Genomic DNA, 26,519 nt, shown 5'->3' on the forward strand with positions numbered 1-26,519 from the left:
GGTGTTCTGCAGCAAATCCACACACAGTGCCCTTAAACATAAGTGTTTTTAAAATGCCCTCTGCATAAAATTATCTAACCATACTGTACCAAAAATAAGCCTTCTGTGGTATATGGATTCCATACTGTCCACCTTAAAGGGAATCTGTCACCACATGTGACCTATCTAAACAATTAATATGGGCATACAGGTTATAGACTGCTGAAAAAAGAGATCCTTGTATGTTTGATATCAGATGTATTGTTGGTGAAAAATCATCTTTCTCCTTCGACTCATTGGGGGACACAGAGACTGTGGGTGTGTGCTTCTGCCGTCTGGAGGCTGACACTAAGTATACAAAAAAAGAGTTAGCTCCTCCTCCGCCGCATACACCCTCGCCCCCAGACCGGGCGTAACTCAGTTTTTTGCTTAGTGTCTGATGGAGGCACACGCAGTCTGGAGCTCCAGACTAGCTTTTTTTTTTTTTTTTTTCTTCCCTTTCTATGAAGATAAGATAGGGGCGACGGATCCTATAGAGAGGGTCCGATCTCCCCAAATCGTCAACGGGCGACCACGTGTGAGTAGCCCTCCACGTGTTTCCTCTCCCGCACCGAGGGACACATCTGGGACTTTTCCCCAGACAACCATTTTTTTTTGTTATTTTTTAAAGAGGCGGCAACGCATCCTGATAAGAGGATTCGGTTTCCCCATGAACCCCAACGGGCGAGCACGTGTGAGTGATCCTCCACGTTGTTCCTCTCCTGCAACGTGGGAATTCATTAATGCCCCTACCACCCCTAGGTAGTGAGACCATGGGTGGAGTTGGAGGCGCAGGTGAGCCAAGGGATCGAAGCGTCCCGGTGCAGTAGCCTCCCCCTCCCTGCCCAGGGATGGGGTTGAGAGCACCACAAGAGAGCCCCCACGGCGGCCCGGCTCACCTTTGTTAATGGGCGCAGAGTGCGGCCAGAGCCCCGTCGGCGGCCGCGGCCCCCGCTGTATGGGGAGGTCCGGAGTTCCGCGCGCCCGCCCGCCGACTTCCGGGGGTAGCCGGAAGCCCCGCCCACTAACTTCCGGGGGCGGAGAGCGGCGGGCGCGCACAGTTACCGGGGAGCTCCCGCCCCCCTCCCCCTCCTCGCTTTTCCTCGCCGAAGTGCGGCCGGAAGCCGCCGCCTATCTCCCGGAGTGCGCTGCAAGTGCCCCGGCGAGTAACGCCGCACGCCCCGTGGAAGAGACGCAAGGTGGGACATTACCGGTGGATGAGTGCAACCCCGTTTCGAGTACCGCACTAGTAGTCAAGGAAGGGGTTATCCTCCTCCTCCTACCCTACCTTGCAATATGTCTGGCAAAGGGAAAGCTCACTCTTTCCTATACGCTGTTTGCGTTTCCTGTGGGGTCAGGCTGCCTAAGGCGCAGCCGGGTAAATTTTGTGAAGCCTGCGAGTCGGAGCGAGCCCAGGAGCCCCCCATTGTTGCAGAGCCCAGAGGTCAGGACCCCCCAGAATGGGCGGTGTCTTTATCACACTCTATGATGTCCCTTACAAGGGCAATTGAGTCTCTTCGAGGCCCGGGCAGGGACAAGGATGGTGGTCTGCCAGCGGAAGACAGCTCGTCCACGTCTCAGGACCCTCCGACCGTTAGAGGCCGCTCCAGCACCAGACAAGCTCATGGCAAGAGAGCTCGTTCCCCGTCGGCCGGGCCCTCCGGGGCTTCGGCGGCGGGTATTAGGGCATCTCGTTCCCCATCGCCGAGCTCAGGAAGCGAGCAGGATGAGGGCGAGGAGGAGGAGGAGGCCTGGAATCCAGAAAGCCTAGGATACCAAGACTCGGTGGACAGCCTCATTGAGGCAGTCAACCAGACATTAGAGATCGAGGACGATGTGTCCACGGCCTCAGGTCACAAGGTCTCCTTCAAGAAGACCAGGCGACCGCATAGAAGGTTTGCCACGCATCCGGAGTTCGAGGAGCTAGTCCAGAAACATAGGGAACACCCGGATAAGCGTTTTGCAATGCAAAAAGCGCTGCAAGCAAAGTATCCGTTTCCTCCTGAACTCCATAAAGGATGGGTGGAGTCGCCAGTAGTGGACCCACCGATATCACGTTTAGCATCAAGATCGCTATTGTCGATACCCAGCGGTTCTTCTATCAAGGACCCAACTGATCGCCTTATAGAGGGGCTTGCCCGCTCGGTGTATGAGGCAGCGGGGTCGGCCCTGGCCCCCTCCTTTGCGGCTACTTGGGTGGCTAAGGCCATGGTTTCATGGGCGGACGCTCTGCATAAGGCCCTCCAAGACAGAGATCTGCCTGCGGAGGTCTTGGAGGTGACAAATCAGATTTCAGGGGCAAGTGATTTTCTCGTCAGCGCCTCTCTGGACGCGGCCGAGTGTTCTGCTGTGGCAGCAGCAAATGCGATCGCCGTTAGGCGAGCATTATGGCTGAGATTGTGGAAAGCGGATTCTATCTCTAAAAAATCCTTGACCTCATTGCCTTTTCAGGGCAATCGGTTGTTCGGTGAGAAGCTTGATAAGCTTATCTCAGAAGCCACAGGGGGGAGGAGTAGTTTCCTCCCGCAGCAGAGGACTCGGCCAGCATTCAGGCAGACACAGAGGCGTTTTCGGCCCTTTCGTAACCCCTGGAGGGGGACTTCGGCCAGAGCATCCACCTCCGCAAATGATGGTCAGATTAGGGAAAGGCAAACCTCTTACAGAGCCAATCCGCTGGGTAGAGGCCGAGGCCGTTTGCCCAGAACGAGGGGGGCCAGATCCCAAAAGCCTCCAGCAAAATGACTCGAGGCGCTTCGTACCTACGGATGACAGAGTGGGCGGGCGCCTACTAAGGTTCAGCCACGTTTGGGTCGCAGTGGCACGCGACGCTTGGGTGGCAGAATTGATATCGTCCGGGTACAAGATAGAGTTTGTCGGACTCCCGCCACGGCGATTCTTCCGTTCCCGGCTTTCCGGAACAGAATCGCAGGCGGAGGGTTTGTTACAGGCCATAATGACGCTACAGCGCAACGGGGTCATTGTCCCAGTGCCGAAAAGCGAAGAGACACAAGGTTTTTACTCCAACCTGTTTTCGGTCCCCAAAAAAGACGGGACAGTAAGGCCAGTACTGGATCTAAAAATCCTGAACAAATTCATCAGAGTCAGGCGGTTCCGGATGGAATCCCTCCGTTCGGTCATTGCAGCCATGGATCCAGGGGAGTTCCTGGCCTCGATCGATGTGCAGGATGCATATCTGCACATTCCGATTTTTCCTCCACACCAGAGGTTCCTGCGTTTTGCGATCGGAGGGCGACATTTTCAATTTGTTGCCCTGCCCTTCGGTCTGGCCACTGCCCCCAGAGTCTTTACGAAGATAATGGCGGTGGTTATGGCCATCCTGCATGCTCGGGGCATAACGGTACTACCTTACCTGGACGACCTTTTGGTAAAGGGGCCGTCGTTTCAGGCGTGCCAGGAGAATGTCAGTATCACGCTGGATACCCTGGCCCGTCTAGGCTGGTTGATCAATCGGAACAAGTCGTCCTTGGTTCCAGCCCAGAGAATCGTGTTCCTAGGCATGGTTTTCAACACCTCCCGGGGGCTGGTGATCCTCCCTCAGGACAAGGCGCGAAGGATCAAACAGGGGGTACGGAACCTTCTACAGCCGGGCTCCAGATCCATCCGGTACGGCATGAGTGTGTTGGGCAGAATGGTGGCGGCGATGGAGGCAATCCCGTTTGCCCAGTTCCATCTCCGTCCGCTTCAGCATGCGCTCTTGTCAGCATGGGACCGAAGGCTGCTATCCCTCAGTCATCGGTGCAATTTGTCTCCGCTGGTCCGACGATCACTCCGATGGTGGACTCGCGACTCGTCTCTGGTCCAGGGGAAACCCTTTCCCCCGGAACAGTGGTTGGTGGTGACGACCGATGCAAGCCTGCAGGGTTGGGGAGCAGTTTTCCAGAGTCACACAGCCCAGGGGCGGTGGTCCATTCAGGAGGTAATTCTCCCGATCAACATTCTGGAGATACGGGCAATACGATTGGCCCTGCAACAGTTTCAGTGTTTGCTGAGACACCGGCCGGTGCGCATTCAGTCGGACAATGCTACAGCAGTAGCGTATGTAAACCATCAAGGGGGCACGCGCAGCCAAGCAGCCATGCGCGAGGTTGGGCTGGTACTGCGTTGGGCCGAGAAGAACCACGTGGTAATTTCAGAGGTGCACATTCCGGGAGTCGAAAACTGGGCGGCAGATTTTCTCAGCCGACAGGGGGTCGCGGCAGGGGAATGGTCCCTGCACCCCGAGGTTTTTCAACAGATCTGCCAACGGTGGGGGACACCAGACGTGGACCTTATGGCATCCAGAGAGAACGCCAAAGTACAAAGGTTCGTCGCTCGATCCCTCGACCCGCAGGCAATCGCAGCAGACGCTCTGGTGCTTCCGTGGAGCCAGTTTTGTCTCCCGTACTTGTTCCCCCGCTACCTCTGCTTCCAAGAGTCATCAGAAAGTTAAGGAGAGAGAAGGTTCCAGCAATTCTGCTGGCCCCAGACTGGCCTCGGCGGGCCTGGTATGCAGATCTGGTTCAGCTAGTGGTGGACGTACCCTGGCGTCTCCCAGATCGGCCGGACTTGCTGTCCCATGGGCCGATCTACCATCCGAACTTAGGGGCCCTGTGTTTGACGGCGTGGCCATTGAATCTTGGCTGTTAACACAGGCAGGATTCAGGCGCGATGTGGTGGCCACGATGGTGAGTGCCCGAAAGCCTTCCTCGGCGAGAGTATTTCATCGGACTTGGGAAGTTTTTTTCCGTTGGTGTAGGGATCGCGGAGTGGCTCCTCTGGTTTTTTCGATCCCCAACGTACTGGCTTTTCTGCAGGCAGGGCTGGACGCAGGATTGGCTCCGAGTTCGCTCAGAACGCAAATCTCGGCCCTGTCGGTGCTTTTCCAACGAAAGGTCGCTTCGGTCTGGCAGGTTAGGACGTTTATGCAGGGGGTCGCACATTTAGTACCCCCCTATAAGGCGCCGACGGAATCATGGGACCTGAACTTGGTGCTCAGGGCCCTTCAGGAGCCTCCTTTCGAACCGTTACAAGAAGTCTCCTTACCTTACCTGTCCAGGAAGGTCATTTTTCTGGTAGCTATTACATCTATTAGGCGGGTTTCGGAATTGGCGGCTTTATCTTGTAAGCCGCCGTTCCTGACTTTTTATAAGGATAAGGTAGTTTTAAGGCCAGCTCCTCCCTTCTTGCCGAAGGTTGTCTCTGCATTCCATATCAACGAAGACATTGTTTTACCCTCGTTTTGCCCGGCACCGGTGCACAGGGTAGAAAAGGCATTGCACACCTTGGATCTGGTAAGAGCTCTTAGGAGGTATGTGACAAGGAAAGCACCTTTCCGCCAGACAGACTCTCTATTCGTGATCCCAGAAGGGCGGCGGAAGGGGCTCGCTGCGTCCAAAGCGACTTTGGCCAGATGGGTTGGCCTGACGATCCAAGAATCTTATGAAATCAGTGGCACGCCGGTTCCGGCAGGGATCAAGGCACACTCGGCTCGAGCAGTGGGTGCTTCATGGGCACTGCGACACCGAGCTTCAGCGGAACAGGTGTGCAAAGCAGCTACCTGGTCCAGCTTGCATACGTTTGTCAAACATTATAACGTACATACCCAGGCATCCTCGGATGCAAGCCTGGGAAGAAAGATTCTCCAGGCAGCAGTTGCGCACCTCTAATCAGGGGCGCAAAATAGCATGGATTGGGTGAGCTAAGATCCCGCCCAGGGACTGCTTTAGAACGTCCCACAGTCTCTGTGTCCCCCAATGAGTCGAAGGAGAAACATGGATTTTTGTGAGTACTCACCGTAAAATCCTTTTCTCCGAGACGCTCATTGGGGGACACAGCACCCACCCTACTAGCCAGTTGGCTTTTGCTTATTTTTAGTTATACAAATCCTTATGTAAGGATCAGGGTGGTCCCTTTTCCAGACGTATAATTTCTTGCCTGAATTTAAGGCGCGTTCTCCTACTGCTTATGCACTAAACTGAGTTACGCCCGGTCTGGGGGCGAGGGTGTATGCGGCGGAGGAGGAGCTAACTCTTTTTTTGTATACTTAGTGTCAGCCTCCAGACGGCAGAAGCACACACCCACAGTCTCTGTGTCCCCCAATGAGCGTCTCGGAGAAAAGGATTTTACGGTGAGTACTCACAAAAATCCATGTTTTATCACTTTATATAAATTACCTCTTCCAGGCTCTTTGGAGGATGGTGCCTAGAAGATAACTTGGCCTCCAGAGATTATTTTACCTGAAGGGGAGTTACCAGTGTGAGACAAGTAACCAACACAGAACAGGAGAAATGAAATTTCTCTTCTTCCAGACACATTATGCAGCCCTCTGAGCTCTGATGTATTGTAACAATATTGCAGCCCTGTCTGCCTGTGAGCTGGAAGCTGAGAGGAACCTATAGATGTGTCAGGTATAGTCACACACAGCTCTGCAGTGAGATCAGGAGAACAGAGGGCGGCCATTACACATCACACTGGTAATTCCCCCTTTACGTACAATAAGTTCTGGAGACAGACTTATCTTCCGGGCAACGTCCTCCCCAGAGCCTGGAAGAGCTCATTTATATAAAGTGATAAAAGATTATTTATCCACAACAAGGCTTCCAATATGAGGCATACAGTGATCACTCTCCCCAGCTGTCTATAACCTGTATGCCCATATTTATAGTTTAGATACGTCAAGTGTGGTGACAGATTCCCTTTAATGAGCTATAACCACTACATTGTCTGCCATTATCAACTATAAACGCCACACCATCCTCCCTTATGAACCACGGCTACACCATGGCTGTCTGATCTCCACTGTTTTCCATTGCACTTTCTATATCTCGACATTGTCTCCCTGCCAGGCTAACCTCTCACCATACTGTGCCCCTATTTCATGATGTGCCCTCTCCATATCCATTCTGTGCCCCCTCTTCAAACTATGCCCTCATACTGCCCACTATAATGCCCTCTTCAAACTGACCATTCCTCACACTGTCCCCCTACACAGTATGATGGTCACCATAGCTGCCCATATGGTATGGTATCCACAACAAGCCGGCAATGAATAGTATAGTCACCACCACAGCCCCTCATATATAGTATGATGCCCAAAACAGCACCCCACACAGTAGGATATCCACCATAGCCCCTATGCAGTATGGCCAACACAGCCCCCAATATAATGTCCTCCACAGCTTCATATACAGTATGCTCAAACAAAAAAGGAAGCACACTGTAGCGCCATAGCATGCAAACATGAAATATGGAAAATGAATTGCATTACTGCACTAGAAATATGAAAAATTGAGAAAGCTTTCATATCAAAGGATTTCATTTATGATTGTGCTTGACAATTTATTTTTATATAGTTGGTTTCATCTTTGCTAGATGAAGACTTTAGTCTAAGTGAGGATTGGCATTAGGTTAGGGTCCTGGAAAACGAGAAACGCCTTAACATGGCTTCCAAGGTACCCATAAATTGGCCATTTTATGCGCTAAGCTTTCTCAATTTTTCATATTTCTAATACAGTAATGCAATTCATTTTTCATATTTCATGTTTGCATGTTATGGCGCTACAGTGTGCTTCCTTTGTTGTTTGAGTGTATATGAGTTGGTGACTCTAGGTTAAACATCCGTTCACACTTAGTTTATGCTTCGATGTGACGGTCAGTTTTTTAAAAATTTGTATCCATATACAGCATGGTCATCACAGCTCCTTATATACTTTGTGGTCCCCCGCACACACCTTAATTGGCTGGCTGTGTCCCACTCCCACTCTACCCAACACTCCTCGCCCAGCCCCTCATTTCATGGCCCCCTGCACAGCCCATAATTTCATGCCCCCTCCCCCTTGCACAGCCCCTCACTATATGGCCAAATAATATTAGAATTAAAAAAATGTTACTCACCTAATCCAGAGTACCTGTCCACCGTCTCCTCTTCTATCCTGTGCATCAGTGGGTGCTGGATGGCGCAATTAAATCATCCCTGCATTGTGCCATCCGACGTCCCCTGTGTGCACCCCCTCCAACAAGGGCGCAGGGCGGAAGTGGCTTGTGTTGTGCTGAAGTTTCTGGCGGAGCAGGGAGCTGATTTCAGCTCCTCTGCTTCTGTCCCAGTGGCATCACATCAATTGTATCTGCATTGTACTAAGTGCAAAGAAAAAGTAATGGTCAGGGCAATGGCAGAGAGAGGGTTGAGCGGTGTCAGTGACTGACACTGCTCCCATGTGTGCCTGCTTCCTGGCAGTCACTGTGCTGAATGTCTGTAGCTGGAGGAAAGTGCCAGGTGGCCGCAGACATTCAACAATTCTTTTCCAAAGTGGGCCTCCCTTGGGTGGGCAAGAGGTAGCGCCCTAGGCAGGTGCCTACCCTGTGTACCCCTTGTCCCGACCCTGATCTTAACCACAACAATCCTATATCCATAATACTCAGAGATCAAATACCCAAGTGCACACAGAACTGAGTTAACCTACTGAATATATATATATATATATATATATATATATATATTTATACATTACGCCCTTTTCGTCTAAATCAGTGTTTTGCAAACTCCAGTCCTCGCGGGCCCCAACATGTCTTGCTTTCAGGATTTCCTTAGTATTGCACGAGTTATGGAATTATTAAATTATCAGAAATGGCCACATGTTCTCTCATCTATACGATACTGAGGAAATCCTGAACATATCTTCTGTTGGGGGCCGTGAGGACGGGGTTTAGGAAACACCGGTTTAAATGAAATGAGTGATCCATTCTGTGCTGATGGAGGATCAAAGAAGGACTACATCTGATTGGCTAATATAATGATACAAACTGTTACAAATGACTAGCTACATTTTCCTAAATTATTCCTGAATTATGCATTTTCATTTTTTTGTATTATATTAATTCTCCCTACAATTATATTGAAACCAAATAACCTTCTAATGATGCATCGATAATAATGGATTTTAATCTGTATAACGATAATCTATTTTTCTGTAATTTTAAAAAACAATTCATTTAATTGCACTATAATGTATTTAATATTAACTCCTTTAGGATTTTTAGGCAATATTTATACATAAAAAATATTTTTGTATACTGATACCAGCTTTTACCGCTAAAACTGCTATTAAGACAGCTCCTGGTGCTCACATTGTACCTGACGAAGGCTCCAGTCCAGAGCTGGAAACCGGTTTGTGAATTGAGGAATTCTAATAAAGGTAATAAACAGCGTACTCACCTTTCTTCATCGGGTAGCACAGCGGCACTCCGCCTCTTCATAGATCACTTTTTTACCCGCTTAGTCCCTGAACAGATATACTCTTGGTGCTGTCTACCATTCTGAAGGTGAAGTGGGTTCATCACCCAAACCATCATTTTTCTACCACTAGAGCGCCACCATAACCTCTTCTCCAGAATTCATTAAGAGGTGCACGCCAATCAGAAGATGAGCCAAATTAATTAGGTGCGCCGCTCCAGAAATGGTACTCCGGCCATGCAAAACTCCGGCACTATTAATAATAATAATCTTTATTTTTATATAGCGCTAACATATTCCGCAGCGCTTTACAGTTTGCACACATTATCATCACTGTCCCCGATGGGGCTCACAATCTAAATTCCCTATCAGTATGTCTTTGGACGGGCAGGCGTTGTCACGATCCGGGCAGTCCTGTCTACTTCCCAGCGCTGCCCATTTCGTCAGAGTTGATTCAAACTAAGTTTTAGCACAATTCCACATTGTGCAAAAATTTGGTGACTTTTCAAAATTTTATGCCACTTTTTTGGCATCAAAGCTTTAATAAATTGTCCCCATGTTTTTTGTTATAGAGAGACTTATGAATTACCAGCAGTTACCGAAGATGTAGCTTCCAGTTCTCTGGTTGTAGCCTCTTACACAAGCTTTTCCTTAGCCACCACCACTATGCATCCACACTATGCCCCATTCATATTAAGTGGTAATTGTACTTTCAGACCATGTGATCTCATTTAATACGTAATGTGATAAACAGGCAATTTGCAAATCAATTTTTTTTAAAACTATGTTGTCTTACCCTGCTGACCGCCTGTGATCAAATGTAATTCGTCTGAAGCAGCAGAGACACAGAGATGGATTACAGTGGGCAGGGTCTTTGTCCATCTGCTCCTGCTTTCCTACAGGCATAACAAGGACGATAATGTGGCAACACATTCTGGAAAGTGAGAGAAGGAAAGTGGCAGCACTTATAGTGCTGGCAGAATACAGATGAAGGGTATCCACCTACTAAAAAAGATTGGATGACGAGTTATAGTATAAGGCTGGAGTCACACTAAACGTCTGAAAAATCAGTCCGAGTCTCCGTGCCGAGAGTCGCATGAGTGTAATTACAATCGGATTTTTCACATCTAGCATCCGATTTACATCCGAGTGCAGTGCGATTGCTATCAGACTGCAATGCAATTTTAACATGAGCAATTCTCTGCCATTTACACATAATTTTCAAAGGAAATATTAGTCAAAACATATACTGTATGTGTGTGTATATATATATACATTTATAATAGATTCATGTGCCGCGTACAGTAAAATCACAGACAGGTCAGAATAGAATAGATATATGCACATAGAATACACAGATGTATACAGTGCCTTGCGAAAGTATTCAGCCCCCTGGAACTTTTCAACCTTTTCCCACATATCATGCTTCAAACATAAAGATACCAAATGTAAATTTTTGGTGAAGAATCAACAACCAGTGGGACACAATTGTGAAGTTGAACAAAATTTACTGGTTATTTTGAATTTTAGTGGAAATTCAAAAATTGAAAAGTGGGGCGTGCAATATTATTCAACCCCTTTAACGTAATACTTTGCTGTGCCACCTTTTGCTTCGATTACAGCTGCAAGTCGCTTGGGGCATGTCTCTATCAGTTTTGTACATCGAGAGACTGAAATTCTTGCCCATTCTTCCTTGGCAAACAGCTCGAGCTCAGTGAGGTTGGATGGAGATCGTTTGTGAACAGCAGTTTTAAGCTCTTTCCACAGATTCTCGATTGGATTCAGGTCTGGACTTTGACTTGGCCATTCTAACATCTGGATATGTTTATTTGTGAAACATTCCATTGTAGATTTTGCTTTATGTTTGGGATCATTGTCTTGATGGACGACAAATCTCTGTCCCAGTCTCAGGTCTTTTGCAGACTCCAACAGGTTTTCTTCAAGAATGGTCCTGTATTTGGCTCCATCCCTCTTCGAATCAATTTTAACCATCTTCCCTGTCCCTGCTGAAGAAAAGCAGCTCCAAGCTATGATGCTGCCACCACCATGTTTAACAGTGGGGATGGTGTGTTCAGGGTGATGAGCTGTGTTGCCTTTACGCCAAACATATCATTTGGCATTGTTGCCAAAAAGTTCGATTTTGGTTTCATCTGACCAGAGCACCTTCTTCCACATGTTTGGTGTGTCTCCCAGGTGGCTTGCTGCAAACTTTAAACAACACTTTTTAAGGATATCTTTGAGAAATGGCTTTCTTCTTGCCACTCTTACATAAAGGCCAGATTTGTGCAGTTTACGACTGATTGTTGTCCTATGGACAAACTGTCCCACCTCAGCTGTAGATCTCTGTAGTTCATCCAGAGTGATCATGGGCCTCTTGGCTGCATCTCTGATCAGTCTTCTCCTTGTTTGGGATGAAAGTTTAGAGGGACGGCCGGGTCTTGCTAGATTTGCAGTGGTATGATACTCCTTCCATTTCAATATGATCACTTGCACAGTGCTCCTTGGGATGTTTAAAGTTTTGGAAATCATTTTGTATCCAAATCCAGCTTTAAACTTCTCCACAACAGTATCACAGACCTGCCTGTTGTGTTCCTTCGTCTTCATGATGCTCTCTGTGCTTCAAACAGAACTCTGAGACTATCACAGAGCAGGTGCATTTATACTGAGACTTGATTACACACAGGTGGATTATACTTATCATCATTAGTCATTTAGGACAACATTGGATCATTCAGAGATCCACAATGAACATCTGGAGTGAGTTTGCTGCACTGAAAGTAAAGGGGCCGAGTAATATTGCACGCCCCACTTTTCAGTTTTTGAATTTCCACTAAAATTTAAAATAACCAATAAATTGCGTTCAACTTCACAATTGTGTTCCACTTGTTGTTGATTCTTCACCAAAAATTTACATTTGGTATCTTTATGTTTGAAGCAGGATATGTGGGAAAAGGTTGAAAAGTTCCAGGGAGCCGAATACTTTCGCAAAGCACTGTAGCTGTCTGTGACACAGACATATACAGGGTGGGCCATTTATATGGATTCACCTAAATAAAATAGTTGGTGATATCAACTTCCTGTTTGTGGCACATTAGTATATGGGAGGGGGAAAACTTTTCAAGATGGGTGGTGACCATGGCGGCCATTTTGAAGTCGGCTATTTTGGATCCAACTTTATTTTTTCCAATGGGAAGAGACACTGGGATGTGACACATCAAACGTATTGAGAATTTCACAAGAAAAACAATGGAGTGCTTGGTTTTAATGTAACTTTATTCTTTCATGAGTTATTTACAAGTTTATGATCACTTATAAAATGTGTTCAAAGTGGTGCCCATTGTGTTGGATTGTCAATGCAACCCTCTTCTCCCACTCTTTACACACTGATAGCAACACCGCAGAAGTTTCCCCCCTCCCATATACTAATGTGCCACAAACAGGATGCTGATATCACCAACCATTCCCATTTTATTTAGGTGTATCTATATAAATGGCTCACCCTGTATTCTGTCCCCTGGGCCTGTGGCTGCAAATATGGCTCTGTGAGATGCTGGATCTCTTCACCTTACTTACAATTGGCGGTGGTCACAGATAGCTTAACTCAGCTGCCGGCACACATGTTATGAAGAATCCAGAAGAGACTTTGATTTCTTTGAGAATTCTGGTTGAATGCATACAAACAGCAGCAGGTAAAAAAGACTTTCTTCAGACAAGGCTGAAAACACACATGCTTCTAATGAAGCCAAGATGGAGAATGAGACACAGGGGGAAGAAGAAGGAAGTGACATCACACCCAGAAGAGGGAGACAGGGAGGCAGAAGGGACAAACTTGATGGAAAGGGAGGATTTCAGCTATGCAAAACACAGGAACAAATAGCAACAATAAACAATATGAGAGACTGCAATACAGCATGTATAATGTACAAGACAGTCTGTAAAATGTCTCATTCATGGACATAACACCCTGCATATATATATATATATATATATATATATATATATTACATAGCTAGATAGATGGCATGGGTCCCTCAAAATTTTGTTAACCAGCAGAGGGAAAGCCGATGTCTGGGGGCAGATGTTTATAGCCTGGGAAGGGGTAATACCCATGGAACTTCCCAGGCTATTACTGTCAGATCACAACTGTATACTTAGCCTTTACTGGCTATTAAAATGAGAGACCCTTAAAAAAATGATGTAGGGTCCCCCTATAATTAATAACCAGCAAAGGCTATTCATACAGCTGCGGGCTGATATTAATAGCCTAGGAAGGGGCCATGGATACTGGACTCCCCAGGGTAAAAACATCAGCTCTCAGCCACCCCAGAGGCTACTTTCACATTAGCGTTTTTTTAGTGCAGCGCTTCATGCGTAATAGAAATGCACGCGAAAAACGCATGATGCATTTTGCATGTGTTTGCTTTTTCTAGGTGCATGCGTTTTAACCAGTTTCTAGCCATGTTAACTCCTAAAACGCATGCTATTTTAAACGCAGGAAATGCGTACGCCTGCGTTTCCATAGACTGTAATGTGTTATTTTGTCGCATTCCGTGCGCAAGCATTTTTTTGACACAGGTTGGACGGACCAAAAATGCAACAGGTTGCGTTAGGCGTCTAGGCGCACACTACAAAAACCGCATGCGCACGAAAATGCATACGAATGCGTGCAAGCGCTAGACCATGCGCCCGCCATGTTAAACATAGGAGCGCATGGCGCATGCGCACGATAGCGCACGATGCGCTGCACGCAAAAATGCTAATGTGAAACCAGCCTAAGATGCACCAATTGTGGCACTTAGCCTCACTCTTATCACTTGCCCTATAGCGGTGGCAAGTGGGGTGTTAGTTGGGGTTAATGTCACCTTTGTATTGTCATCTGACATCAAGCCCCGAGGTTAGTAATGGAGAGGCATCAATAAGATGTCCTCATTACTAACCCCATAGTCACATTGTATGAAAACACACCCAGAATATAGTCCCTTAATTGATAGAATGACAGAGACTCCTTTAATAAATCTTAATTAAACCATACTTATGACCTTCCCCATTTCAGAGATGCCCTTGTCATCTGCAAAAAAGTTATAAACAAAAAACAATAATATTCCTCACCTTTCAGCAGGGATGCTACTAATCCATTTGTCCCACGACGGGTCTAGCTCTGCTACATCTAGAAGGCAGACTGCATGGTTGCATGGTGCGACCATGCAGCCTGTCATCCAGCAGAGGCACTGAGCCCTGTCTCAGGGCACCTCGAGCGTGAGAAAGTTCTGCTCGCAGTGCCATCAGACAGGTCCTGGGAGTTCACAGCCAATGACCTCACTTCACCTATGTGACGTCAGAGCGAGTGCAGTGGGAAAGTTTCCCTTTTGAAAACAAGGATGACAAAGCAATGAAGCCCCAATGCCTCTTGCCCACTGTGGACTGGTGTGTGGTGACTTCTCCCAGTAGCACATGTCCTGTGTCCTTACTGCCTTGTTTCTCACATGTGCCTTCTCTCCTACAGATAACAGCAGTCTGCAATTTCTTCACTTACATCCGTTACATACAGCAAGGTCTGGTCCGCCAGGACAGTAAGTAGTCTCATCTAGTGCTCCTGATACTTTGTTGTTATCAGTGCAGTTTGCATGATCTGTAAAAAGGAACAAAAGCAGAGAAGAACGAGCCGTGCACAGTGAAGATGGTGGTGTCGTCTATAACAAGTGATGAATTGTCATTGGAAAAATGATAGCAGTGAGTTGCTTAGTTCCCTGTGTACTGTAGGGGTATGTTCACACATGGCGTTTTTGGCACATATTTTACGCAGCGCAGTTGGTGTGTATAACGCGCAGCATTTTACACTATCCGCGTAATCATTGACCCTTCTGACACCTTATGCACAAGTTACGTTTTTGCCAAGACGCAGCATGTCAGTGCTTCTGGTGTTTTTTGCAGATGAATGGATGAAAAGCGCAAGTAAAAACACATGTAAAAACAAGGCAAAAATGCGCGTATTGCATGCAGTGCTTTTCCTGCCACCACTATGGTACTTGGTGCAGAAAAAATGTTGCAAAACCACGTGTGCTGTTACCCTAATACTTGCACTTCTCACTATTGAAGACCTGCATTACAAGCAATTACCTAAAGCCTCGTTCAGACATCAGTGGTTTTTCTGCTCCAGATTTTGTTGCCAATAATTCAACATTCATCTGCAGCAATTCTGTTCAGATGAACTGACTTTCTCCAACATAATCTGCAGTTTCCTTGGAAGATGCAGCGATTGTGCAGGGAAATAGCGGAAAGGCCGCAGAAGCACAGGGCTGTTGCGGTTTTCAGCTGCAGCGTCACTGCTGCGTGTGAACGACCCTTACACTTGTACCTAATGACATTTCTGATATCTGTTAGCTGTCTTTGTTCATTACATGAAATAGATTTTAAGGCTCCCTTTCTCCACTTGTGCAGCGGAGCTGATATTCTGGGAAATCATGCGGCTCCGGCGTGAGATGTCATCTGCAAAACTTGGGATCTTTCCCAACGAGTCCTAATGGTGTCAACAGAACCCGGACCGCCAGAACAACACGCAAATAAGTCACCAAAATGCTGCTGCGGGTCAAGTAAAATGGGAGGCACGAGCGTGTGCTGGTGAAGACACAACTGCGTCTGTGTGATCTGTTTGTTAGCTCTTCCTACATGGTACAAAACTCGACTACAGAGATGAAACATGAAATGCAGATAGAATTAGTCACTTTACAGATGTCCAGAAGTGATTGTAATGTGCACGAACCCACAGCAACTAATTATCTGTTTGCTTCTAATGTTGGAATTTGCACAAGACAGTTTACATCTAACTTCTGATTGGTTGCTTTGTGTAGTCCACTATTAGGCTGGAGTCACACTGCCAAATTTCTCCTGCGATAATCGCATCGCACTGCAGGGACTGGCCGGCACCTCTCCTGACCTGAGCAAGACAGCGTGATGGATTACTATGCAGCTGTCAAGCTCAGGTCAGGAGAGCCGACAGTGCGAGTTTTATATTATGCGATTCTCGGACGAATAATACGCCAGTGTGTCTCTGCCCTTACTTGTCTGTTAGTAAGTGGCCCTGTGTATATCACCTGGTACTTTATAAGCTATATATGATATATTAAAGCATCTCCTTCAAGGTTATACAGGAGTTTTCCCACAAAGAAAGAACATTTTAATCTATAGAACTTGTATTAAATATAACTTATACTACTGGATGTGTTAAAAAAAATGTTTCTGCACTGTTTGTTTTTAAACAGGAGGGGAAATGTTTTACCTCGCAGAAAGATTCAGCTGTGATCCCCTGCTGTCCTGTCTGTATCCTCTCTTTTGCTTCCTCCCCTGCCCAGCAGCTGCGGGCCATGTCCCTGCACAATCAGACATGGCCATTATGCATTACATAGCAGGGGAACATTTATAAGATTATCTCAGCACAGGAATATTATTTTTTAATGCATCCAATTGTGGATATGATTATTATTTCATGATCTTTTGATTAAAATATACTTTTGTTCAGGGGACAAACCCTTTAACTGCCCCAATGACTTAACAGTTGAACAGCCCGATCATCCATTTAGAAATCTGTAACAAATAGCTATTCCAAAAAAGTAAAATAAAAAATAGTGCAAAAAAAAAAACTAACGATACACAGTGTTATGCATAGTGCTGGGCCTGATGGGAGTAGTATAATACGCAAGGTCTTTAATTTATTGTGTTAGGCTCCGCTCCCTTGGGACCAGTACTAGGCTTAACAGTGTATGATTGATTAGTATGGTGTACAGTAAATGTCAGTATCTCTGATAATATTGGAATGTCCACATTCCAGACTTGTTTCTTTCACTTAACTGGTGGACAAGACTGGAAATTAGGCTATTATTCACAAATCCAGGTGTGGTGGGCCAAATACCGACCACAATGTACAGACCGGCCGCTAGGTCACCTTACACAAATTCAGCAGCCACATGGGTATCTATAAAGCTGGTGAGTTCGGCTCAAGATACCCGTAGTCAGTCTATGTATTTTGGTCCATACTTGGCCCGCGACACACTGTTGTGTGAATGTAGCCTGCAGCCTGATTCGGATGGGCATATTATTTGGCTGTGTGCTGTCTGTGCCGCCAAAGATCGCCCATAGATAGCAAACGGACCCATTATCGCAAATGTGCCAGCGGACAAGGCCGATTATCCATATGGACCTATGGTTTGCATGGAAAAATCGCAACATGCAATTTCCAGGGCAGGCTGCACTCATCCAATTTGTGGACATGCACACCGAGCTAGTCATACCTGCAATTTGCCACACTGTCTGAACGCGATCTTAAACTGAAAAAACTCATTTACATCACCGCAGATTTTCAGACCCTCTTGTGCTCCGCCAACGTCAGTAGAATTTTCATCCTTCTTTTCTGTGTAATATATTAATTGCAATGACTCTTATGAGTATTTTTACTCTGGCTTTCAAAAAATTAATCTTAGGCCAGTCCACTCCATACTCTTAATGAGTTTTCATTTGATCAAGTTTTCAACTTGATGCAAAATAGAGAAATTCATCAACAGAAGCCTTTGGTCAGCTTCACTTGGTCATAAATACCCAATCCTAGGGTCAACTCTTGACTGAAGTTCGATCACATTTGGTAAAATAGCTGCTTTTATATAGTTAAGTCAGTACTTCTCCATTTATTGTCTATCGGCCGGCTGGAGCTAGCTGAGACCAGTGTTTGGCTTTTTCTGGCAGCCCTATAGAGACTGAATGGAGACCTGGTGCTCATCCCTGATCATCGCTCCATTCAGAGAGGGCTCTGCGGAGCCTTATTCTCGGGATTGATGGGAAATCCAACTGTTGAGCTTTCACCAATCGGCAATGTATCCTATATGGATAGGTGATAAATTCTAAAGCATGGGATTAATTCTTTAAAGGGGTCTTCAGGACTTCTTTATTGATGATCCCATTGATAGTCCTTAAAATAAGTCATCAGTATCAGATCGAATAGAGGAGGATATGGGAGCCAGACCCCACTAGTATAATATGACTTTTTATCCTAAGGATAGGCATGTAATATCCCGTAAAACTCCTTCATCCCATATTTCACTTCTTCGGCATTCATCTACTATGATTTTTGTTTCTTGACCAATGACCATGAACTTTTTGGCAGCACTAATCAACTATCGTCTAATTTTAAAGGTCTTCCTAGACAAATGTTATTAGGTGAGAAATTATAATAAGTTCTTGACAGTTGCCCAATGGCTGACAGACTCCTTTATCACATCTTAGGGCAGATTTATTCCCCCCTTGTTTTTTTCCATTTTTTTCCCTTCTTTCCAAAGATGTAACCATGATCCTCATCACACAAGTGAATCACCCTCGCTGCAGCCCGTATATACACACCAGCTTTCCGCTATTCACTGTGACTTTCTTAAAAGAAAAATATTTTTATACTAGTCTTGAAAACCCTTTTCCTGATATCCAACCAGCACAGGAAAATAATGCAGTCTCCAACTCGCTAGCCTCAAATGTAGCATTTTATTTTTTTAATTATCTATTTTTTAGGACTCAGTATTGTACATAATGGAGTAAGATTGTCGGACATAATGTAAATGTCAACTATATGTTATTGTGGTTACGAAATCTACCATATAGCGCAGGCTCAAGTCCAGCTAATGGATTTACAATGGTGCCCCACAACAAGTGAGGTTCCTATAGAAGACACTAGAAAACGATAGCAGGTGAAAAAGGTCACTGGTTGCCCAGGGAAATTTTTTAGGGATAAACTGAATCCGAGAGTTTTCCAGCAGGTATTATCTCCATATCTGAAAGTTCCTAGTTCTTAAAGGGGTGTGGACAACCAATCTCCTTGCCAAGATTAGAGTGCAGCATCCGCCACTCAGTATACAGAGGAGCCCTGGTAGAGAGACACGCTTGCATTCTACATGGTCACATATTACTAATCATTTGAATGATCACCATGTAATAATGCACACTTTCTGCAGTGATCACCCTCAGCTGATCTACCTGATGTTGTTCCTCCGACACGCTCCCTGTTTTCGAGAATGAAGACAAGGCATTGATTTGACTTCAAGGACAGAACCCAACCCCCGGACCATTCTGCTGTTTAGGGCAATGCTGAAATGTCAGTAAATAGCATGTCGCAAAGGGGGATACACTATAGTCGTAGGACGTAAATGTTCTTACCTAAAATAAATCTGCCCAGACCAAAGCTCAAGATCTCTGCTCTCTGTCAGTGAATGGAAATCACCTTTCAAAAGTATCTATTCTTTTTTTTGTTAACTATATAATAAGCGCTGAAACACCCAGTAGATCTGTAGGGTATCCTGATCCTGAGACCCCCATCAATCACTTAAAGCATGATGTGCTGCTCAGGAATCAGGAGAGCCCTGCTCCTAAGGGCTCCTGCAGACACCCATTTTAATCGGCCGAGTGCTATCCATGGCCTTCACTGATAACACTTATACCCATGTTATTCTATGGGGCCATGCACATGTCCAATATTTTTTCTTAGACCGAGTGGTCGGAGGAAAAATATTGCAGCATACACGATTTGCCTCTGAGAATTGGATGGCGCTCTCCCATTCATGTCTATGGGTCTGTGAAAAAAATCCGAGTATGTCATGATTTTCACGGACTGACATAATGGAGATGGCGGAAAATCTTTTATTTCTCTCCACTCTGATCTAACTCTATTCACACTGTGACCAAACTGATCGGAGTTTAATTAGCATAATCAGGTCGATTTTCTCAGATAGAGAGAAAATGGTGGTGTGACCGCCCGCTAATTATGTGAACACGGGGTGGTGCTCGGTATAAAGTCTGTGGGCCCGTACACAGAATGGAGCATCGCCTCCTAGACTGCTTATTGAGCCCCCATACCGCGGGGTGTACTCCATTGTCAGAGCCTGAGCAGCGCACATCCAACAAGTGTTTTGAGCGATCGGTGTGGGGGTCACCACCCGGAACCCCACTGACCGATAGAGAGTTTCCAATCACATAGTTAAAAAATAAAATGTAGGTGCTCTATAAGCTTCGATGCTCCTGATAGAGATATTAAAGGGGTTGTCCAGCGCCGTTCACTTCCCTCTTGGTACTCAGCTGTGAAGCCGGGGGACCATCTACTCAGGACATGATGCCCATTTAAATGAATCAGTGACCTTGTGATATAAGATTTCACTGTCTTCCTTATAGTCCCAATCTTGGGACGTTCCCTTGACAGTGGCTGGGGAACAAAGTAAAGTCTGTAACCAGCCTCTCGCCTACTATGCGATATTTATTATACCGTTGTCTTCTCATGTGACGGAGGACCCCGTGGGCCCCCTCAGGCACCTCGACCTGAGTGTGACTAATGACTGGGGTATATTTCCCTGAGCGTTGCTGTACACTACACATTTTACCACTCCAAAGCTAAAAGAAAAAATATATATCTATGTTACTCATAGCAACCAATCACAGAGGAGCTTTCATTTTACCAGAGCATGTTAAAAAATGAAAGCTGTGCTTTGATTGGTCGCTAAGACAGTTTATCTTTCAGACAATTTCTATAAATGAGGCCCAGTCTTTTACTACAAGTAATCGCTGTCTCCTGGGCCTGCGTCAGCCCTAGGGACTCCCTCATCCATGGTGCTTATAGCCCACCGTCCGCTTACAGAACTTAAGATATGAGCTAAAGCATTGGACTAAGAGAAGCATGGGCAAACAATGGCCTTCTGCAGTGGTAGAACTACTAAGCCCAGCATGCCAAGTGTGAAGGCTTATAATCAACAGCAGCTGAACAGCCATAGTGCACCCACCTCTATCTTATGAGAGCTTGCCCCTCTCTGTGTGGTGTGCGTCCTTGTACTCGTAGTAATCTGACATGCCATTGCTGGCACAAATCATAGTCCCTCCAAACCCACAAGATATGATTGTGACTGGTGACAAAGCACAACCGCTTTACATTACAAAGGACATATTCATATTGTAATGTCTTCTACATGAGCGTGTATTATATGTGTACAGCAAGGGGAGGAGAAGGGCCATGTTATGCTGCAGACCACCCTATTGGGGGCATTACTAACCAGTATTACAGTATTATGCAACATGAAGTGAGAAAGTACGTGTGTATATTGATCTATGAAATGACATTAAATGATTTCTTTACAGCAAACTGTTTGTATGTCTATTTATTATTATTATTATTTTTATTATTCTACTCCCAGTTTACACTTACAAGGCTTTTTCCATCATTTCCATGACTATTTTTGGAAATAGGTGACAGGCTGCAGTTCCATGGCTTTTCCCCTAGGTGTCAGTGTAACTGTACCTTTTAACCTAAAGTTTCACTTGTGGTCATCATAATCCAATGAAAAATCCAACTACTGCTGATCTATGCTAATATGTCTTTTTGTACAATTTCCTCTTTTTCCCATTTGTGGGGTCTAGAACATATTTTGCTACTAAATGTTGATAGATAATAAGAATATTATTATCGCCTATAGCTGATTGCTGATAATTTTAAGCCAGCAACCGGAGATTTTATTTTTTAATTTGCACAATAAATCTACCAAAAAAGAAATCTATTAGATATTACAAAACTTGATCAGATTAGTGGGGGTCCAACACTGATCAGCTGTTATTTGCTCTAGCAACAGCTAGAGATCTGCAAAGCGCCGCTCCCCATTCAATGTGGTAGCAGTCACTGCGGGTAAGGAGCTGTTCTGCAGCGCTCTACAGTTGCTGCTACACCTTGCATGGGGCTGCACTTTACAGCTCTCTTCCATCTGTTTAGGTCTCTCCTCTGATGGAGCAAATACCAGCTGATCAGGTTTCTGACCCCACCGATCTGATTTTGATGACCTATCCTGGACTCCAATATCCTCTGACCAGATAGCCCCTTTAATTTTTATAACATTTTTTTGAAACCACATTTTTGTCGAAAATATTTATTTGGCTTTCTGTATCTTTTACTTGGAACTATCCAAACAAAACATTGATAGATATTTTGGCATTCTTTTTTTTTTACATTTTCTTCCATATTAATGTTGTGGGTGCATCCAGAACTTTATTTACACCTCCCACTGACCTAGGCTTAAATTATAGGACCACCAAAATAATTCACATACTGTCAGTGAATATTACCACCAGACTGAATATAGTCAGAGAGTGCAGAAGTGGTCTACAGAGATCACCACCCTGCAAACTGGACAAATGGATGGTAATCAGAAGCTTAAAGCCCCCCCAAAACATTACACTAATGTCGGACAAACCCGACAATATCCATAGGCTCAAGCAATAGTCTAATGTGTTCACGGGGGGTCTCTTGAATGTCCCCCGACAGATAATGTTGGGGAACAGAAGGATCTGGCATGCTCTCTAAGGCTACTTTCAGATTTCCGGATTTTAAATCCGGCGGGCTGCGGCGAAAAGTTGTCAAACTGGATCTGGTAGAAGCCGCAGCCCGCCAGATCATCTGTTTTTGCCGGATACGGTGCAGGAGAGGGAGAGGGAGAAAGAGTCTTCGCGCATGCGCTCTGCAAAAAAGCGGTCCGGCGCTATCAAAAAACGTTGCATGGAACGTTTTTTTGCAGACACTGCACAGGCATTATTTGCCGTTTCCGGCAAAAGCCGGACACCCCGCATGGCAATCAGGCGCAATGCGGCGATAATGTAAGTCTATGGGAAAAAGCCGGATCCGGTGGCAACAGGCGCCGGATCCGGTTTTTACATTTTTCGCCGCATCGCACCTGATGCTTCAAAACGGAAATCTGAAAGTAGCCTAAGAGATAAGCCACCGGCAGACATGCCTGGCAGCGGCTCTTTCATAGAGAACACAGGAGCACTCGGCAGAGTGAGCGCTCCTGTGTATGGGAGAGACGGGAGACATATATTCTTTAAAAAGTTACTTTTTTGTGCAAAAGTAGTAAAACGTAAAATAAGGTAATAATTAGGTTTTAATCTCAGTATTGTAGAGAAGCAATAAAACTGAAATAAATATGATTTTGCTATCCCTGGAGTTGTACTGATACACAGAAGAAAAGATGACACTTTATTTGTGCGGCACATACCGTAAGTAGCGTAAAATTTAAAATATCAAAAAACATAAGTCAAAGTGCTGATGTCATCTTTTTCGCCAAATGAAGAGCCACTGTCATGGTTTGGACAGTGTTCTTGCCCTGCACTCACAGGGTTAAGTGTACGTGGCCTCTTTCTGGATCTGGGATTGGTATTTATACTCACTCTTTACCAGGGTTCTTTGTCAGCTATACTGTTGTTCTGGCTGTGTGTCTGAGCCCCCTGGTGTGCGTGTATACTGCATTGCTTGTTTGCTTCCCGTGTATGACCCGGTCTGTCCCCTCACTCTGTACTCCGTCTCTCGTTTTTGTATTATTGTCTTTTCCGGTTCTGACCTCCTGGCTTGGCTATCGTTACTCCTTTACAGTTTGTCACTATTGTACCGTCTATTGCCAGTTCTGGTTTTCTGATCTATTGCTACGTCCTGACTATCCATTCTGTCTAACCCTTTGGTACTGTCCTGCTATCTCGTGCTTTAACCCTGGCTTGATCTGGTTTATGTCTCTGTCTATGCCCCTAGGTAACATTGTCCTGTAGTTACCTTTCTAGGAGTTTTCCTCAGCTCCTAGCTCTCTGGAGTTTAGACCACGCCCTCAGCAGTCACATGCTTCAGGTCCTGTGAGCCTGGAGCATGCATCGTCACCACTGCTGCCCCGCTCCACAGGTATCTTTGTGCACAGTTTTTGTACTCAGGACACGCGTGCTGGCTCAGTGAGCAGGTGCAGTGCAGTGTTCCTGACAGCCACTAAAAGTTAATTATATGTACCCTAAAATGGTGTCATTCACAAATGCAACTGATCCTTCTAAAAACAAGACCTCATACAGTTATTTCAATTAAAGAATAAAATTATGACTTTTAGAATGTGATGGAAAAAAAACTGAAAAAGATGTTTGATCAATAAGGGGGCTGTCAGGATTCTTCAGTGTCACTACCGAAACTGGGCGGTCAGGTGCCCACAAGAGTGCCATTTGCATACTCCCGGCCACATTCTCACTAGACGTGCATGCATTGAGTGAGGCCAAGCACATTTAGTCAGTATGTGACCGCATGTATACAAAATCGACATACTGTATTTGCAGTCAGTCACATGATGGCCTGGACTCTGCAGTGACACCAGAAAATCCTTGGTAGACCATAACACAACTTAATAATGACAATATATGTAAGCCATACTTTTTGGCTGATAGAAATCCACTATATATGAACACCATGAAAACAAAAATCAATATAGTGTCCAATACACAGAACGTTGCTGGGCGGATCATGACACAGATTTACGTGGAGGTGGACAGTACAGTGTGCCGAGGTCCATGCAGATGTAAGTACAGAGAACACTGCTGACTATTTGATTTATCAGTCTGCCCTCTGGATGTTAGTCAATGTCAGATACGGTCATCCATAACATATGTATATAAGGAGTAAACTCCGTTCCCCTTGACACAGTGATGAAGAGAGAGTGATCCAGCTGATAGCGGAGACTCTAGCCTAATTTGCGAGTTGGATGTTGGACTTTAATACACATCACACCATAGCTTGGCCGTGAGTCTGTCCTCGTCTCACTGCTGCCTGACAACTGGGATCAAAGTTCCATGGTACATTCACTGCCATGTGTTCCTAAATATAAAGGGTAGAATGTCCCCAACCTTTTACATTTTTCTGCATGTAATCTTTGAAGGCCAAGATAGTATTCCTACTACATTCAATTAGACTGATGATATTTTCTTACCTCAACTTACTGTTTTATATATACAGTATACAGAAATTGCAGCACCAAGAAGGAAAAGTCATAGAATTTTGGAAATCACAGGGTGGATGGACATGTTAATGATATGGAAACAACATTTTGAAAAGATCTTAATTTAGTCTTACATGCTTGGTTGCTATCAGTGAAGTTACTAATCAAGATCCTCTGCGGGCTGCTTCCTTATGCAAATACTGATCAATGACTTGACAGAGAAAAGTCTTGAGACTCTGCAGGCAATGGTAACATGCAGCGTCGGACTGGAGCACCTTGGGCCCACCAGAGAAAATCATTTTTGGGGCCCACTATGTAGCAACATAGAAATAAATACAAGACCACCAATTGTGCGGTAAAACACACTAATATACGGGTATAATATAAGGTAGTACAAATCTTAATTATGTAGCAGGGGTTGGGGTAGCCCCCTCATAGAATATAAAGTAGTCCCCTCATAGAATATAAAGTAACCCCCCTCATAGAATATAATGCAGCGCCCCTCATAAAATATAATGCAGACCCCCCTTAGGAAATAATACAAGCACCCCACAAAATATGCAACACCCTCATAAGGTATAATGCAGCCCCCCCATAGAATACAATATAGCCCCCTCATAGGGTATAATGAAGCCCCCCTCATATAGTATAATGCAGCCCCTCCACAGAATATAATGTAGCCCCCTCAGTGTATAATGCAACACCCTCATAAGGTATAATGCAGCCCCCCATAGAATATACTGTAGCCCCCTCATATAGTATAATGTAGCCCCCTAGAATATAATGTAGCCCCCTGACAAAATAATACAGCCCTCACACAGAATATAATGCAGCCCCCTCATAAATTATAAACCAGCCCCCCTCATAGGGTATAATGCAGCACCCCTCATAGGGTATAATGCAGCCTCCTTATATAGTATAATGGAGCCCCCCTCATAGGGTATAACGCAACCCCCTACACTTCCATCATTGTTCTCCCCCTCCACCCGATCATTGTCCTCATCACACCTCCATCATTGCCTTCTCACCCACCACCCCATCATTGCCCTTTCCACCACCTCCATCATTGCCTCCTCCTCCACCACCACCATCATTGTCCTTTCCACCACTACCATCATTATATTTTCCACCTCAACCATCATTGCCTTCTCCCCACCACTCCCTTCATTGCCCATTCCAACACCTCCATCATTGCCTCCTCCCTCCCCACCCCATTGTCCCTTCCATCATCACCATTGCCTTCTCCCCACCACTCCATCACTGCTCTCTCCATCACCCACATCATTGCCCTCTCCAATACACACAGCACCGCACCACTCACACACACACACACAGCACCGCACCACTCACACACACACAGCACCGCACCACTCACACACACACACATAGCACCGCACCACTCTCACATACATAGTACCTCACCACTCTCACACACGCACACACACACACAGCACCGCACCACTCACCTCCCTGCATGT

The 26,519-nt window shown here is 45.6% G+C and overlaps 1 protein-coding gene across 4 annotated transcripts in view; it reads left to right on the forward strand.

Annotated features, from left to right (window-relative positions):
* RAB3IL1 (RAB3A interacting protein like 1) overlaps positions 1-21,401 on the forward strand; it is a 61,623-nt gene extending 40,222 nt beyond the window's left edge. For all 4 annotated transcript variants that reach the window (XM_073573960.1, XM_073573963.1, XM_073573964.1 and 1 more), the window contains 2 exons: positions 14,751-14,817; positions 15,686-21,401. In XM_073573960.1, coding sequence (XP_073430061.1) covers positions 14,751-14,817; positions 15,686-15,768 — 150 coding nt within the window. In that variant the 3' untranslated portion in view covers positions 15,769-21,401. The remainder of the gene's footprint in view (positions 1-14,750; positions 14,818-15,685) is intronic.
* The last annotated feature ends 5,118 nt before the right edge of the window (positions 21,402-26,519 follow it).

This window comes from Dendrobates tinctorius, unplaced genomic scaffold (assembly GCF_039654945.1).
Source record: "Dendrobates tinctorius isolate UK_male_01 unplaced genomic scaffold, ASM3965494v1 ptg000037l, whole genome shotgun sequence".
NCBI lineage: Eukaryota > Metazoa > Chordata > Amphibia > Anura > Dendrobatidae > Dendrobates > Dendrobates tinctorius.